Source organism: Silurus meridionalis, chromosome 13 (genome assembly GCF_014805685.1).
Source record: "Silurus meridionalis isolate SWU-2019-XX chromosome 13, ASM1480568v1, whole genome shotgun sequence".
NCBI classification, from domain to species: Eukaryota; Metazoa; Chordata; class Actinopteri; order Siluriformes; family Siluridae; genus Silurus; species Silurus meridionalis.
Window position 1 is genome coordinate 14,149,421 of NC_060896.1, and position 14,753 is coordinate 14,164,173.

At 35.0% G+C, this 14,753-nt stretch overlaps 1 protein-coding gene across 1 annotated transcript; it reads right to left on the reverse strand.

The window, feature by feature from the left end:
- Positions 1-3,590: 3,590 nt before the first annotated feature.
- Positions 3,591-12,493, reverse strand: calb2a (calbindin 2a). Its single transcript, XM_046863855.1, has 11 exons — positions 12,312-12,493; positions 11,088-11,164; positions 10,244-10,333; positions 9,963-10,043; positions 7,468-7,524; positions 6,582-6,659; positions 6,143-6,198; positions 6,013-6,052; positions 5,881-5,934; positions 4,429-4,488; positions 3,591-4,334 (listed from the first exon to the last, which is right to left on the reverse strand). Exons 1-11 carry the CDS (start codon positions 12,391-12,393, stop codon positions 4,215-4,217), a joined length of 795 nt encoding a protein of 264 aa, XP_046719811.1. The 5' UTR covers positions 12,394-12,493; the 3' UTR covers positions 3,591-4,214.
- Positions 12,494-14,753: the final 2,260 nt, after the last annotated feature.

The following is a 14,753-nucleotide window of genomic DNA, read 5'->3' on the forward strand; positions in this document are numbered from 1 at the left end:
ACAGCATTGTGGACAACCACACACACACACCCGTCACCCACACTCTTCACCCTCCTGCCATCAGGAAAGCGGTTCTGGGCCGTCACATCCAGACTGTGTAACAGCTTTTTCCTGCTTTTTTTTTATCCTGCTCAATACACAGAACTGAAATGGAACTCACACACACACACACACACACACACACACACACACACACACACACACACACACACACACACACACACACCTTCCTTACTGTCCATTAATTAATTGATTCATGAAAGAAAGAAAGAAAGAAAGAAAGAAAGAAAGAAAGAAAGAAAGAAAGAAAGAAAAAAGAAAGAAAGAAAGAAAGAAAAAAGAAAGAAAGAAAGAAAGAAAGAAAGAAAGAAAGAAAGAAAGAAAGAAAGGAAGAAAAATAATTCAGTGTTCTATTCTCTACATCAAATCCTTTTTAATTAAGGAGTTGTCTATTGTTAGAGGAACGAATAATAATTTGTTTCTGTCCACCACTGAGAACAGGACATATTTGGATATAAAAAGTGGATATTAAAAGCCTACATACTACCACTAGCAAGGTTCTGTGCTAAACAAAAATGTCAGATCGTTTTTTTACCTTTAATATGGCAAATTACCCAATTTGACATGTAACTGTCCTCAGAATAAAACAGTTACATTCATATTTATCATGACAAACACAAGGTTTCAAGTTAATTGTCTAGACATCTTCTTAGTTTACATTCAACTGTTAAATTAAGTGTCTAAAAAGAGCTTACAGAAAATACATTTTATTGTCAAAACATATTTATCAGGAGAGGAGATTTGCAAAACATTGATGTGCCTTGGAACACTGTGGAGGCCATCATCAAGAAAATAGAGAAAATAGATGTACTTGAGTGAAACCAACAAAACAGGAGGTTGCTTTCAAATTGATGAAAGGACACGTCAAAACATATTAAAGGTGTTTCCAAAAAAACCCACAGCAACATTAAATGGGCTGTAGAAATATCTGACAAGTACTGTTCATTCTCTGTATGATCTCTTGTATTTTACATATGTCTGGGCTATGGAGTCGGGTAGCTAGACAGATAATATTTCTTCTAGAAAACGCAACCAAACCCAAATTTGCCAAATCATGTAGAAATGGAAATCCATATGTCGATTTGAATCCTTTTAGGGCAGCTCAACTACCGTACATTTCTTGTCAGCAATAATTTAATATACATAGTTTACCATTGTAGTGCATAAAATTACTGGTAATTAAACAATGTTTTTATAAATTTAATTAAACCCGTGGAAGAAATGCCACAATATTTCTTTTTATGCGCCGCTGTGCTAACCTCTCTGTCTTTTGTCGTTTTCTGAAGATCTAAAGCTGCACAATCCTGTAAATACACTGCATTGAGCTTTTTTTGAAATTGTGTAACAGCACAATTTAACCACTTGGTGGCAATGTAGCTCCACAAATAGTCTTTTTTTAGGGAAGCCCTTGCATATTTCAGTAAGACGATGCTTCACGACAAACTGCATCTAATACAACAGCATTGATTTATAGTAGAAGAGTCCGGGTGCAGAACTGGCATGCCTGCAGCCCAGACCTTTCACCTATTGGAAACATTTAAAAACTTTTTTTGAGTATGTAGAATCAGGTACAAGATGCATATAGATTGTTGTTAAAAAGAGAGGGGATGTTTCAGAATGGCAAAAGTGCCTCTCTCCCAAATTTTTAGAGATATGTTACAGCCACCAAATTCAATAAAATAGTACATTTCCTCAGTTCAAACATTCAATATGTTTTTGTAACAATTCTTATGTTTTGTAACATGTAGAAGTAATAGTTTCTAATTCTTTGTAAAAGTACATCTTTCTAATGCATTGATCCACATTTTGTTTTATTTATCATGTAATGCACGCTCATTTAATTTCAAAGCTTTAAGCCAAATTGTCACTATTTTAATGTTAAAATGCATAGCTGATCAAAAAACTTACAAAGGAAAACATGACAGGTGGTTCATGTTATGCATTCCAGTAATGAAATATAAAGAATAAAATTACAGAATACATTTGCTTTACTTTCCAAATTTCATGATTTATTTTTTATTTTGTTGAACCTTCAAAATGTTCCAAATTCATTCATACTGTAAATAAGTCCTGCCAGTTTTTGATGCACTCGCTGTTATTAGTTTTTTGTAATCAGGTAATGAATAAAAATGGTTTCAAACATGAAAATGCCTATACAGTAAAAAATCGATCTATTTTTAATGGTTGGATTTTGCAGATGTTTTCTATGGCAACACAGTCTACAGATCTGCAATTACCTATGACCTCTATGCCAAAGAAATTGTTTGGAATACCTTGAGAAGAATTCTTTTTGAACTAGCCACAAATATAAATGTTTGTAGCTCACTAGACACTACTTAAATGAGGCTTTGGTGAAAAGAGAAAGAAAGAATTCAAATCTATAATAGTATAGCTGTTTTGTCTGGCCATAGGAAGATAGATAGCATCCTAGACATTATAAAATATCAGGGGATTCTAAAATGTTTTGCTGCCTTTTTCACCAGGTTACAATTTAAATATTCAGGAAGGCAATGAGACGAATGGTTCAGTAACCACAGAATCAAACTTTCGACATTCAATTAAATTTCGTTTTAGCTCAGGGGACTGGAAAACCTCTTTGTGAGGTACACTAAACAGGAGCAGTCCAATGGAGAAGGCAAGTGATCTAATAAGATTATGAGAGATTTTAGATTGAGAGGTGTGTTTTTAAATTCCTTGATTTGTATTCTATTAAGTATTATACAAAACACTACACTATACCCTTTTCTATATTATACACTGAACTTATTAAAAGAGTGCAAATAATTTTAACACATGGTTAAAAACACTTTTTGATTTTTCTTTTAAACTCTACATTTACACTGTAAAAAACCCTGTTAAATTTACAGTATTTTACTGCAACTTGGGTTTCCAATAAAAGTGCTATAGAATACAGTACCCAACTTTAAAGTACATAGTAGAAAATAACCCAATACATTTGTACAATGCAGAACACAACTAACCTCAAGAAACCTAATCAAGGCAGTGATTTTTAACACATACCTTATTATCTGTGCCACAGCTATTCTAATTATCTTACATTGATGCAATGCTATCTTTTAGTGGTGTTAATTTAGTGGTAGAAGTAATGAAATCAGTACAAGCTAGTTGTGGTGTTGATGTGATTTAATTATGGTGGATCAGTGGTTAAGGCTTTGAGGCACTGATCTGAAGGTATTCAAATCCCAGCTTGTCCAAGCTCTCATACAGTAGCTGATCTTCAGCCCCGCTGCATCCTGTATCAGCCAAATAAGCATGTGTGTGCTGGGTTATGTGTTATTTTGTACAACATTAAGACACTATATTACTTTACTGTAAATGTTTCTTTAGTTGTGTACTGTAAAATGAACAGTAGTTTACTAGCAACCTAAGTTTTACAGCATGTTTTAGTTAGAGTTTATCATTCCATTGTGTTTTCAGTGTAAGATTATGCAAAGTAAACACCAACATAGCCGTTCATAGCCTTTAAACCAATCTTTACCAATTCGGACCAAGAGACCAATGGGTTTATTTTTCATCCAACTTTTATTAACCCCGATTCCAGTTAATTAATCCCTCAAATGAATAAACAAATAATTAGATTAATAAAAACACCATATTCTTCACATAACCTAGTCTTTTATTAATTCTTTCAGTAATATCCTCTAACAGTATCAGCCTAAGAAATAAAATGCCATTACCTTAAACAGTTGTAATGTAACAATAGCGAGATAATCAAACCAAAGAGAAAAAGAAAACCTGACAGAATACCAGGGGATGCAGAGGGACCCAATTAAATAAATGAAAATATAGATAAATAAATAGACAGTACAAATGAATAAATAATAGCATCATCCGCATATTCATACTACTGATATTTCTCTATCAGCAAGATTCAATAAGATTAATTTGAAATGTGCTGTTTAAAAATTTAGCAGAGGTCAACACCTTAGCTGAGCAATGTGCCATAAAGCAGGAGGGATTAAAGGGATGAGGCGGAAAATTAAAAAATGAAGATTTTTTTTTTTTGTGCTTTGTAGTGCACATTCATTCAAAACACACATAAATGAAAGTGGAAGTGCCTGACACATGCATATGGTTACAGTAGTCAGGCAGCAGAAAGAGAAATGTGATTCAGAGCTCCTAGCACAGTATAATCACAGTACAATGGGCTCCCGGCACAGTACGATTTCCAGTTCTGTGCGGTACAGTTTACCCCCATCTGACAAGGCCATGATGCTCTTTTTATAGCCAGCTAAATCCTGTGTTGCAGCCTCCTAAAATCAAGAAAATAATCACATAGAGCATCGTTAATTATTATTAATTACCTCAAATTACACCCACTTAAAGCTATTGGTTTTCTTTTCTCACCTGATAAAGGTCCTTCAGAAGGTAGTCCAACTCCATCTCATCAATGTAGCCATTTCCATCCTTTAAAACACAAAAAGAGGTTATACTGAATTACCCCTGTCTATATTGGACTTAAATCAGGGAGTGTATTGGCTTTACACAGTGGATTGCCTTCCTATTTATCAATTCATAGGATTCTATAGTCTATTTATTTGTAGTTTGGATGAGTTTGGATGAGGTCATAACTCTAAAACAATGCAGAGGAGAGAAGGTACTTGTTATTTCTTTTGCATCTTTGGGTGAGTTGCTTTGCTTTGCATGTTGCCAGACAATTTGCATTCTTTCAAAGCTCAGCGCATCCTGTTCAGGCACTGTGAGGTGTGTCAGTTTTTAGTTGACCTGGTGTGCCTTCCACTCATGCTATTATTTATTTACACATGACTTCATTGTGGCAACTGGAAATACCTATGATTCAAATGTGACTGCATCAGACTGGAGGAGGGATAGGATACCAGGGAAATACACTGCAGAAATTTTAGATTGAAAGGCTACAGTTCATTTATCTGCATCTAGTTCTCATAGCAAGAATGTCATACAAGAAGATATACTGTCAATCTCAACTTTGCTCAATAAAAACTTTTTGTTAAGTTGTCCATGATTTCTGCTGCGGACTGGCAGGACTGGACTCATGCAGCCACCCTGATGAACAAAACCAGGCTTGGTAAAAATATTACTGCTAAAATCCAGAAGCATACATTTAGGGAGTGTTCATATAATTTGGTTTAGAGGAAGAAAGCAGTACAGAAAAGAGCATACACTCTAAAACTATGTAAATTTTCTACACCAAGCTTATGCATTATCAAACGAATTAAAAAACTAAAGAAATTAATTTATCTTTTTTGAGAATTTCAACCACACCCTCTAGTGGCGCATCTACCAAATTGTTAGTCAAATGTTTTAACAGCAGGTGCACTTTCGTGGTTATTTACTTGCTCAGGTGAATGGAAAACGTACTCATCTGCATGCAAAAGGGATTCACGAGAGTGAGGGAAATCAGATGTACAAAAAAAAAAAAAAAAGATGAGCAAATTCTTCATTTGCTGAGCTAATCCAAACTGTCAGATGACCTTTTGCACCATTATTGCTATTAAGCATTATGATTTCTTAGTTTTGAGAAGACACCCTTTAATTGAGCAAACATAGAAATGATACATTAGTTTACTTGAAATGATCTAAAAAAATAACAAATAAATAAATACAAATTAACTGTTTTTACCAAAGTTAGAGATTGATGTGATCTCTTCCACATACTATCTTCAAGAAAGCTTGTTATGAGAACTGGGGTAGATACTTAATTATAAATGAAGTGTAGTCCTTCGGTCTAAAAATACTGCAGTGTATTTCTCTGCAGTCACATCTGAATAACAAGGCTCTTGCATTTCATGTTTATTTTAGTGTAACAATGCACACTACCTTGTCATAATATGTGAAGATGCTATTGAACTGGTCAGCAGTCAGCTTGATGCCCTGCAACACAGATAAATCAATATTTAGGTTGCAATTCATTCCTTTAGAATTTCAGAACAAATTGTGAACATAACTCACCTGGAATTTCAGTAAGAAATTTTCCTGAACTGGTAGAAGCCTTCAATGTAAACAAGCAACAGTCCATCAGCACAATATATTAAAGAGAGAATGAGCTATCTAATTACCTGTGGAAAAGATTTAAGCCCACCTTGCCATTTCAGAGAGCCCCAGCTTCCCATCACCATTCAGATCAAACATCTTGAGCTGAAAGTAAAATAATAGATCAAAATAATTGGACCAATGTTTACTTTTCTTACTGTCATTTCATATATTGTGTCACAAATGCAAACAAATTGAGTATGTTGGAGTAGGATTGAGTTGTTATTAAGTGTAATTAGTCTTATAAATTATAACAGAGCTGTAGTTCTTTTGTCAAGATAACATAAGTAGTACAGTATTATGACAAAATGTTGCAGTGTACAAGATGTACAGTCATCTGATAGAGTCCTAGTGAAAAGTTCAATTGTACACCATGCTAATAAGAGCACGGAGTATAGCCACCAATGTATCAGTCTAAGTAACAGATGATTTTACTGAGGTTATTCTTTTAATATGGCAACATGAACATTTCCTAATGACATACTTACAATTGTCTGTGTATATTCCTGCAATTTTTGGTCATCATATTGCCTGTTCACCTTTTTCAAGAGGTCTGAGAGAAAGTTCTAAAAAAAAAATAAAAAAAATAGAAAGAAAATGGTTTAATTTACTTTGAAAATATTATTCTCTGTCTATGTCTACCAAAATGCCTGATCCTCTCAAGGATTTACTGCCATCCTTAAAAAAGTATCTGGCTGACAGTGTAAAATTTGCACACTGTTATAACTATGGTAAAAATTGATTTCCAGCATGTAATTACAGGGTTGCACTTTATGAACCTGTTGAGAGATTTGAATATTTCCTTTGACTGGCAGTTGCTTTGGCCAGCATGATTTGCGTGCTTTCATTTTGTTTAACTAGCAAAGATTAGACAGATTTTACTCAGGTTGAAATCTGTCAAACAAACCAGACTAGAACAATAACTCACACTGATCAACGTATATACACTATACCACTGTACATTGCATTCTAATGAATTGCATAATTTTTTAGAAATAAATTTTGATTGATATTTTACACTATAAATACAAACATTTTGGTACACCTGACTATTCTACTAGTTTGTGGTTCTTCACATGGATGCCTTTAGAATGACATTTTCCTTTTACTTGAACTTGGAGACTGAAACCTGTTCCAGCAAGACAATGTCCCTATGCACAAAGCGAGCTCAAAGAAGATAGTTTACATGTGTTAAAGTAAAAGATCTTGAGAGTCCTGTTGTAGAGCTCTGTAGACCTACTAAAAAGTGGAGGCTATTATAACAGCAAACGTGGACCAAATGTGGAATGGGATGATTAAAAAACACATATGGTCAGGTGTCCACAATCTTTTGTTCTTATAGTGTATATAAAAACATGTAAACAATTATATTACCTTGAGTTCATTTGTTTCAATGAAGCCACTGCGGTCTGTGTCATACCTTCTCCAGGCCTACAAATTGACAAATATCCACAAAACAAAGCATTACAGTTAAATAATCACTTTATTTAATCACAACAATTTCCTGCCCATGATAAAATTGCCAGTTAAAATGATATCGTATAAATGTCATGACAAAAGTAGCATTAGGCTACCTTTACCTTACTTTACCAGTAAAGTTGAAATTCTTGAATCTGTTTGTGAAGTAAAATGATATGTTCAATTACAGTTTGCCCATATGTGTAGCCTATATGCATCAATCTATCTATAATGCATCCTTTGCATCATCATATGCATCATTTTATCCATAATGTATCCTAAAGTGCTGGAAATCTACAGCTTGAACTAAAGGAGCCTGTACAGTAACTTAGTCTCCAATACTAATTTGTTCACCTTATTGATTTTGTCAAGTTCCACTTGAAATTTAAAAAAAAAAAAAAAAAAAAAAAAGCATAATTAAGAATGATCAGTTTCCATTTCCAGGCTTTAATTATTCCCTTCCAAAATCAAAGGTGCAAAGGAGCAAAAACTGTTGGGAGCCATGCAAGTGTCAATGCAGTAAGCTTACTAAATTTTTTTCATTTATTTAACCCCATCTTCTATTCAGCTCAGCTTAGAGAGCACAAAGATAAATTCTCCGACCAGTCTTTTCATATCTGTAAAGAGTTTATGTGGCTCTTCCCTATTGTACTACTCAGAAATTAGAAGTTTTTACCTCTCATTTTACTATAAGCCTTTAATGGACTTTTCACATTTAAGGATTCATCCATCCATCCATCCATCCATCCATCCATCCATCCATCCATCCATCCATCTATCCATCCATCCATCCATCCATCCATCCATTTTTTATCCATCCATCCATCCATTTATCCATCCATCCATCCATCCATCCATCCATCCATCCATCCATCCATCCATCCATCCATCCATCCATCCATCTTTCTATCCATCCATCCATCCATGCATGCATGCATTCATCTTTGGTAACCATTTCCGGAACGAGGTCAGATCTTGAACCTATCCTTGAAACAAATAGCCCAACTTCATTGCTGCATGTATACATACATTTACACCTAGAACTAATTTGAAATTCTGATTCAAGTTAATTGATTCTGTTTAGTCGAATGATACATTCAATTACACTTTGCCCAAATGTGCAGTCTGATCATGCAGCCAACTCTACAATTACACCCCTAAAGTACTGGAAATCTACAGGGTGTACTGAATGAACCACAACAGTACTTGAACTCAGTGTCCAATACTGATTTGTTCAAATTATTGACTCACTTGATTCAATTAAAGACTGATTATTGTAAGATCAGAGCATGACCATGCTTCTTGAACTTGATTAATTTAAAAGCAAAAAGGCACATCTAAAAATACATAAGAGCTTAAATCACAGACGTTTATTCAATCTGAACCTCAGAAATCAGCCATATCATAATGGCAAATGTTTCCAGGTAATCATCCAAAAAAACATTGCATTCAAAAAGAAAAAGTAAAGTAAAAAAAAAAAGGATGTTAATCAGTATCAGTTATTTCAGTAACAATACACATGAAGAAAAGTGGATGTTTCTGAACAGACAGTAAACTCACTTATTGTGAGGGTAAACAGGTCACTTGGTTACAGTAGACCACATACATGAAGAAATATGGGTCTTAGACTGACTTCCTTCTGAATAGGAGTGACTCCAGTATCCCGTCACTAGCATAAAGGGTCATCTACTTGCTGCATCTACACATTAGCTGAATGTAAACTATGTGAAACACTCTGGGTATAAATGCTTTATCATTTATCCTGCAATATTTAGGATCTTCAAATAAAAGTGTCTGTTTCAGGGTCTACAATAAAATTGCTCATGGCAGCAATGTCTGCACAGAAAGGTCAGATTGATGATTAACCATATTGATTGTCATATGAACTATGGGGAAATTAGGATTAAAATTAGCTTTCAAATATGTCATACTTTACTTGCTATTACTGTGGTAGAATGAGTAGGAAAAGTGCATCAGCACACAGAGGTTACAGCAGGACTAGAGTTCAAGCACTTCACATTGTTTCAAACCAAGCACTCCTGACAAAGGAATTCATACAATCAGTTTGCTTTTCCACTCACATTCAGCTGTCTGATCCCGATTGTTTTATTATGTGATCACACTTATCCAGAACTAACTGTAAACATATTTTGTAATATATATGCCTGTATGACAGTATGTGCACCTTTACTAGTCTATGGCTGGTGTTGCTGCTGTATTTGTTCTAATTTTGATTATCAGTTGATATGACTGATTGGAACGTATATCTCTAGCCACACTATCTGTTGTACCATTTCCCTTTATAACTAGTCAGTGTATTCAGTAAGTGGAATACAAAAAAAAAGATCAAATCAAACATTAAGCGAAGCTGCTAAGATGTACTGTGGAAATTTGTCTGTATGATCTCTTACCGCCATAAACTCAGAGCTGGAGCCTAAAAACTGTCTGAAGCAAAGCAGGAAGTTCTCTTCTGTTGGCAGAATCTGGGCCAGCTGTGACATAGATAACATGAGAATGAATGCTTCTAGAATCTAAATGACAAGTGTGAAAATTAAAGTGACACTAAATTGCTCTCATTTTTAAGCACTGAAAATAGGCAGGTTGGCTCTAAATATCTGCAATTTTGAAGGCGATTCGTAGTCCGACCTCATCAAGTGCACTGGCGACAGACAATCGCAATGCAATTTCTTACCTCTGACAGCTCAATCCTCCCATCATTGTTCTTGTCGAATTTCTGCATGAACTCTGCCATTTTGTCTCTGAAAGATGCATTTGAGGGGTCCTGAAAGAGACAAGCATACCAAGAGGGCTTTGGTCAAGATCTAGCCTTAGATCTCCGCTAACACCATTGACCTTTATTCACATTACTAATGTTAGATGAATATAATTGTGCTCTTTACTGTTAATAGGGAAAATCCCCTATTAAATAGGTACTGATTACATAAGTCTAAGTATAAATCACATTCCAGAACATAGTCCAGAGGTTCACATGAATCCTGGTTTTTAACTATATGACATGCAGGGAAATAAATGCTTTTTGCCAGATCCTCTAAATAAATACCATATGCTCAGTCATTTAGGAAATATTTTCTTTTACTTTTTAATTTGTCTCACCTTTGCAACAGAATTCTTAACATCTCCCTGACATCTCTGTTACTACCAATGCTGTATCCGCTACCACTTGTTTTTCCAAAGTCATCGATTTTAAACCTCCTGGTTTTTCAGTACTGAATTGGTTTAGTGTTGTTCTAGTCTCTGTGCCATTACCCCACCCACCAATGTTTTAAATGGGTTTTTATATTTTAGGTTATATTTGCTAATGGATGGCAATAAAGATTTCACAGTATCCCATCTGTCTGCTTGTTAATCTTTTTTTATTGCTTAGAAAAAAAGTGGTTCCTGTTCATTTCTTTCAGTGTGTTTGGTTTACAGCACTGAACCTATTTTTGTTTCTGCTAGATGTTTTATATTTTGACAGATTTCATATTCCGACTTTTACAAATTCAAATCCATTGCTTTTTCCTTCGTTTACTTACCACACCTGCTCCTTTTCGTGCAATCTCCAGCTGAGTAATGAAGTTTTCAAGCTCCTTGCCCTCAATGTAGCCATTACCTGTAGGAGATCAGTATTACACAAGCATCTAGGATTTATATTACAGGACTACATGAAATTTGCATTAAATGATGTTTATTTCTCTGGATGATGTCCTATCTATAATGCTTGTTAACTTTAAAGAGTTTTTGACTGGCCCCAAAATCAGAGCAACAACAGAACCTAATTAAAAAATCTTGACAGCTGTTCTCCCAATCATGCTTTGAATGTTTATCTTTCTGATTTTGGAATGATTAAGGGCCTTGCTGTAGAAGGGATGATATTTTTGTATTTTTTTTTTTTTTTTAAAGTTGGGGGGGTTCTATTTATTACAAAGGATTGATTTGCAGCTAGATGCTTAAGAGAGCATTTTCATTTGGTTTATGCTAATACACAAAACATCATATTTCCATGTGGGATCTTGATGAGGATGTCAGTATATTTGTCTGACAACAGTGACATTCGCAGATATGAAAATTAATATTCGAAGAGGATCCTCTCTCTCTCTGTGGTGTGTACAAAAAGCATAAAACAATAAGACACCATTTTAGCAAGCATCCCAATTTTAAAATGATGAAAAAATAATTACAACTTTGTCAGCTCTCGCAGTGCAGCCGTGTGACAGCACCTGGATTATGCAGAATTTCAGACCTGGCTCAGTGTCTACAGCTAAGAGACCACACATACTTTGTACTAATGTACACAGGAAACCTAATTCATGTTATTCTTGTGTATAAATATGATTTAATGTACATTTGTAATTTTTCCAGTTAATTATCCGGTTGGTGTTTTCAATTAATCTGCAAGTTGTCATTTACTAAAATGGAATTGATCATAAAGTATATTAAAATTAATAAATAACAGACATAAAAATATTTACTGTTAAATAATGGCAATAAGCCAATCATATTTTAACTTGATAAATAGGTCTAGCAAAAAATACCAAGGAAATTCCTCGAAATTAACATTAAAATGCATTATATGTTAGTTTTAATAGAAAACACAAGCATAACCAGTCTCGGTGGAAAAGACTGAAATTCACTGTACTTGGATATATACCGGCGTGTCCGTCCTGTTTTCCTTATCCACATAACACCGAAACCCCGCTTATACTGTGTCTCATCCTAAGCATCTTATTAAAGTCTCCACGAACTCATCTTGTACTTACCATCAACATCAAAATGTTTCCAGGTGTCAAGAAACTGGGATGCCGTCAGTTCCGCCAAGTGAAGATAAGGAGGCTGTGCCATGTTTTTTTCTTCTCCCTGCTGCTCTCAAGAAAGACAAATCCCTGGCGAACTTCTACTTCGTCCAACAGTCAATTCTGGTTCTCCCCCTCCCCATGCGCGCCGCAGCTTTTAAATGAGCGCTACAGGCTGCAGTGCCACCGCAGGCGGCCGGGTGGCGCACTGTCCCCCACAACAATCAGGGCTGCACAAACACACACTGATGCATTACCCTAGCGCACCATAGAGTGCTAGATCGTGATGCACATCCAGTATGATGTCATTCGCGTTTGTTATTTCATATATATATATATATATATATATATATATATATATATATATATATATATATATATATATATGAAAAAAAATGTAAGCATGGCTCATTAGAAGGAATGTGATCGTGTTCTGTATGTTTGTGCCGGTGTGCGTGTGTAATTATCCTTGCACTATATAATTGAGATAAGTTTATAATTCTAAGAAATCAATGTTTGCTTTTTTTTTGTTTATTATGCATTTAATTGCACAATATTATTATGCATTTAAAATTTTAATTGCATATTAAAGTATGGGAAATGCCATTGCATGTGGCTTTAAATTCAATTTCTGGAAACCAATCCAGTTTATTTGTAGCATGAAGGTTTTCATGCATTCCTCTGGAGTATGAACTTAAGGGAAAATGATTTGTTATAGTGTGTGTGCAGGACAAAGACAGAGAAAGAAAGAGAGAGAGAGAGAGAGAGAGAGAATATGACTAAAGGTTTTGCAGATGTCTGATTATGTCAGCCATATTTCAGCCTTGCCTTATTTGTTAGCACGAAGTTGAAAGCACTGAAATGTCTTTGAATGTTGTAGCTTTAAGATCTTCCCTTCACTTTGAACTAAGGAGTCAAAATTCCAGCATGGAACATACAACATGTTTTGCATGATACAAATAGGTTGCCTAGGTTGGAGTGGAAGAACAGAGCCCTGACCTCAACCCCCAATGAACACATTTCTGATGACCTGTAAAAACTGACTGCTACCCAGACTTTCTCACTCAAAATCAGAACCTGTCCTTACTAATACTCATGTAGCTGAATAAGCAGGTCCCTGCAGCCATATTTTAAAATGTATTCGAAATCCTTCCCAGAAGACTGGAGGTTATTATTATCACAAAAGGAAACCTAATTGGGATATACTACAAGCACATATGGGTATGATGGTACAGTAATGTGTCCACAATCTTCAGTACAAATAGTGCACAAATTTGAGAAGATGGGTGTTTTGACCATTGAATACCTTATGAGATGTTTACAGATATGATAAGAAAAGCATCAGTCTCTGTGGAGTCTGCAGCATCAGGGGCTAATTATTCCATTGCACTCATGCATGTAGATTACAGCACCTTCCATGAAACAGAGCCTTGGTGGCAGGGAGCATACCATGGGAGAAGTAGCCCAAAGCTCTTCTACCACAGGGACTGTGACAGCTTCGTAGTAATTACAGAGCGCTTGCTGCTGAAAAAGAACTAAAAAATGGCACATGTGTTGCTTCAAAAGTTTTAACGCCAATTACAAGCGTTTTCCTGCACTGACTCATGCAAGGCCAGACTAATTACACAATTTCACAAGCCCTGGCTGGGGAGAATCTACTTTAGGTTCACAATATTACATTGATATGAATCTAGATTCTAAGCTTTTTGTTCAGGGCTCAGACCAGGATCAGGATAAAAAAAAGGATATTTATACGTTTTTGACACAGGAAAACCCTTAGGAAAGAAATGGCAGTTGATCTATACAAATTAGGCGAAATGCTTGGGGTAATGACTTAAATAATGAATTAATTATTACAGCACACCAAATCCTGCTCAGAGAGACTTTTCTGGTCAGTTGATTGTGTGGCACTTGTGTAGTACTATATATACATGGTCCTACTTGAAAATCAGCAATGACTCGTTGGAGCAGTTGTATAAAGTGACCTGATAAATATATATATATATATATATATATATATATATATATATATATATATATATATATATATATATATATATATATAAAAATGCAAAACTTTAACAAATTTCTAGAAAGAAAAATGGTTTTGAATAGAGGAAGACTGTAGTACAAAAGGTGAATGTTCATCTATTAGAAACCAAACGATTTATAGTTTACATTTGTTCTTTTCTTATTATTAAAATATATAGCTTTCCTGTATTTCTTACATTGCTCTACATCTGACATTATTACAATTGAGCTAACTGGACGCATACCTTATCACTAGCTGTTTAAGCACACCTTTTCATTTAGGGGGAAAGAAACATGGTGGTTGCTGTGCGCTACTAATGACTGGTAGTGAGTGCTGCAGATTGCAGAAGGCCAGCTGCATGCTGAATTATGCATGTG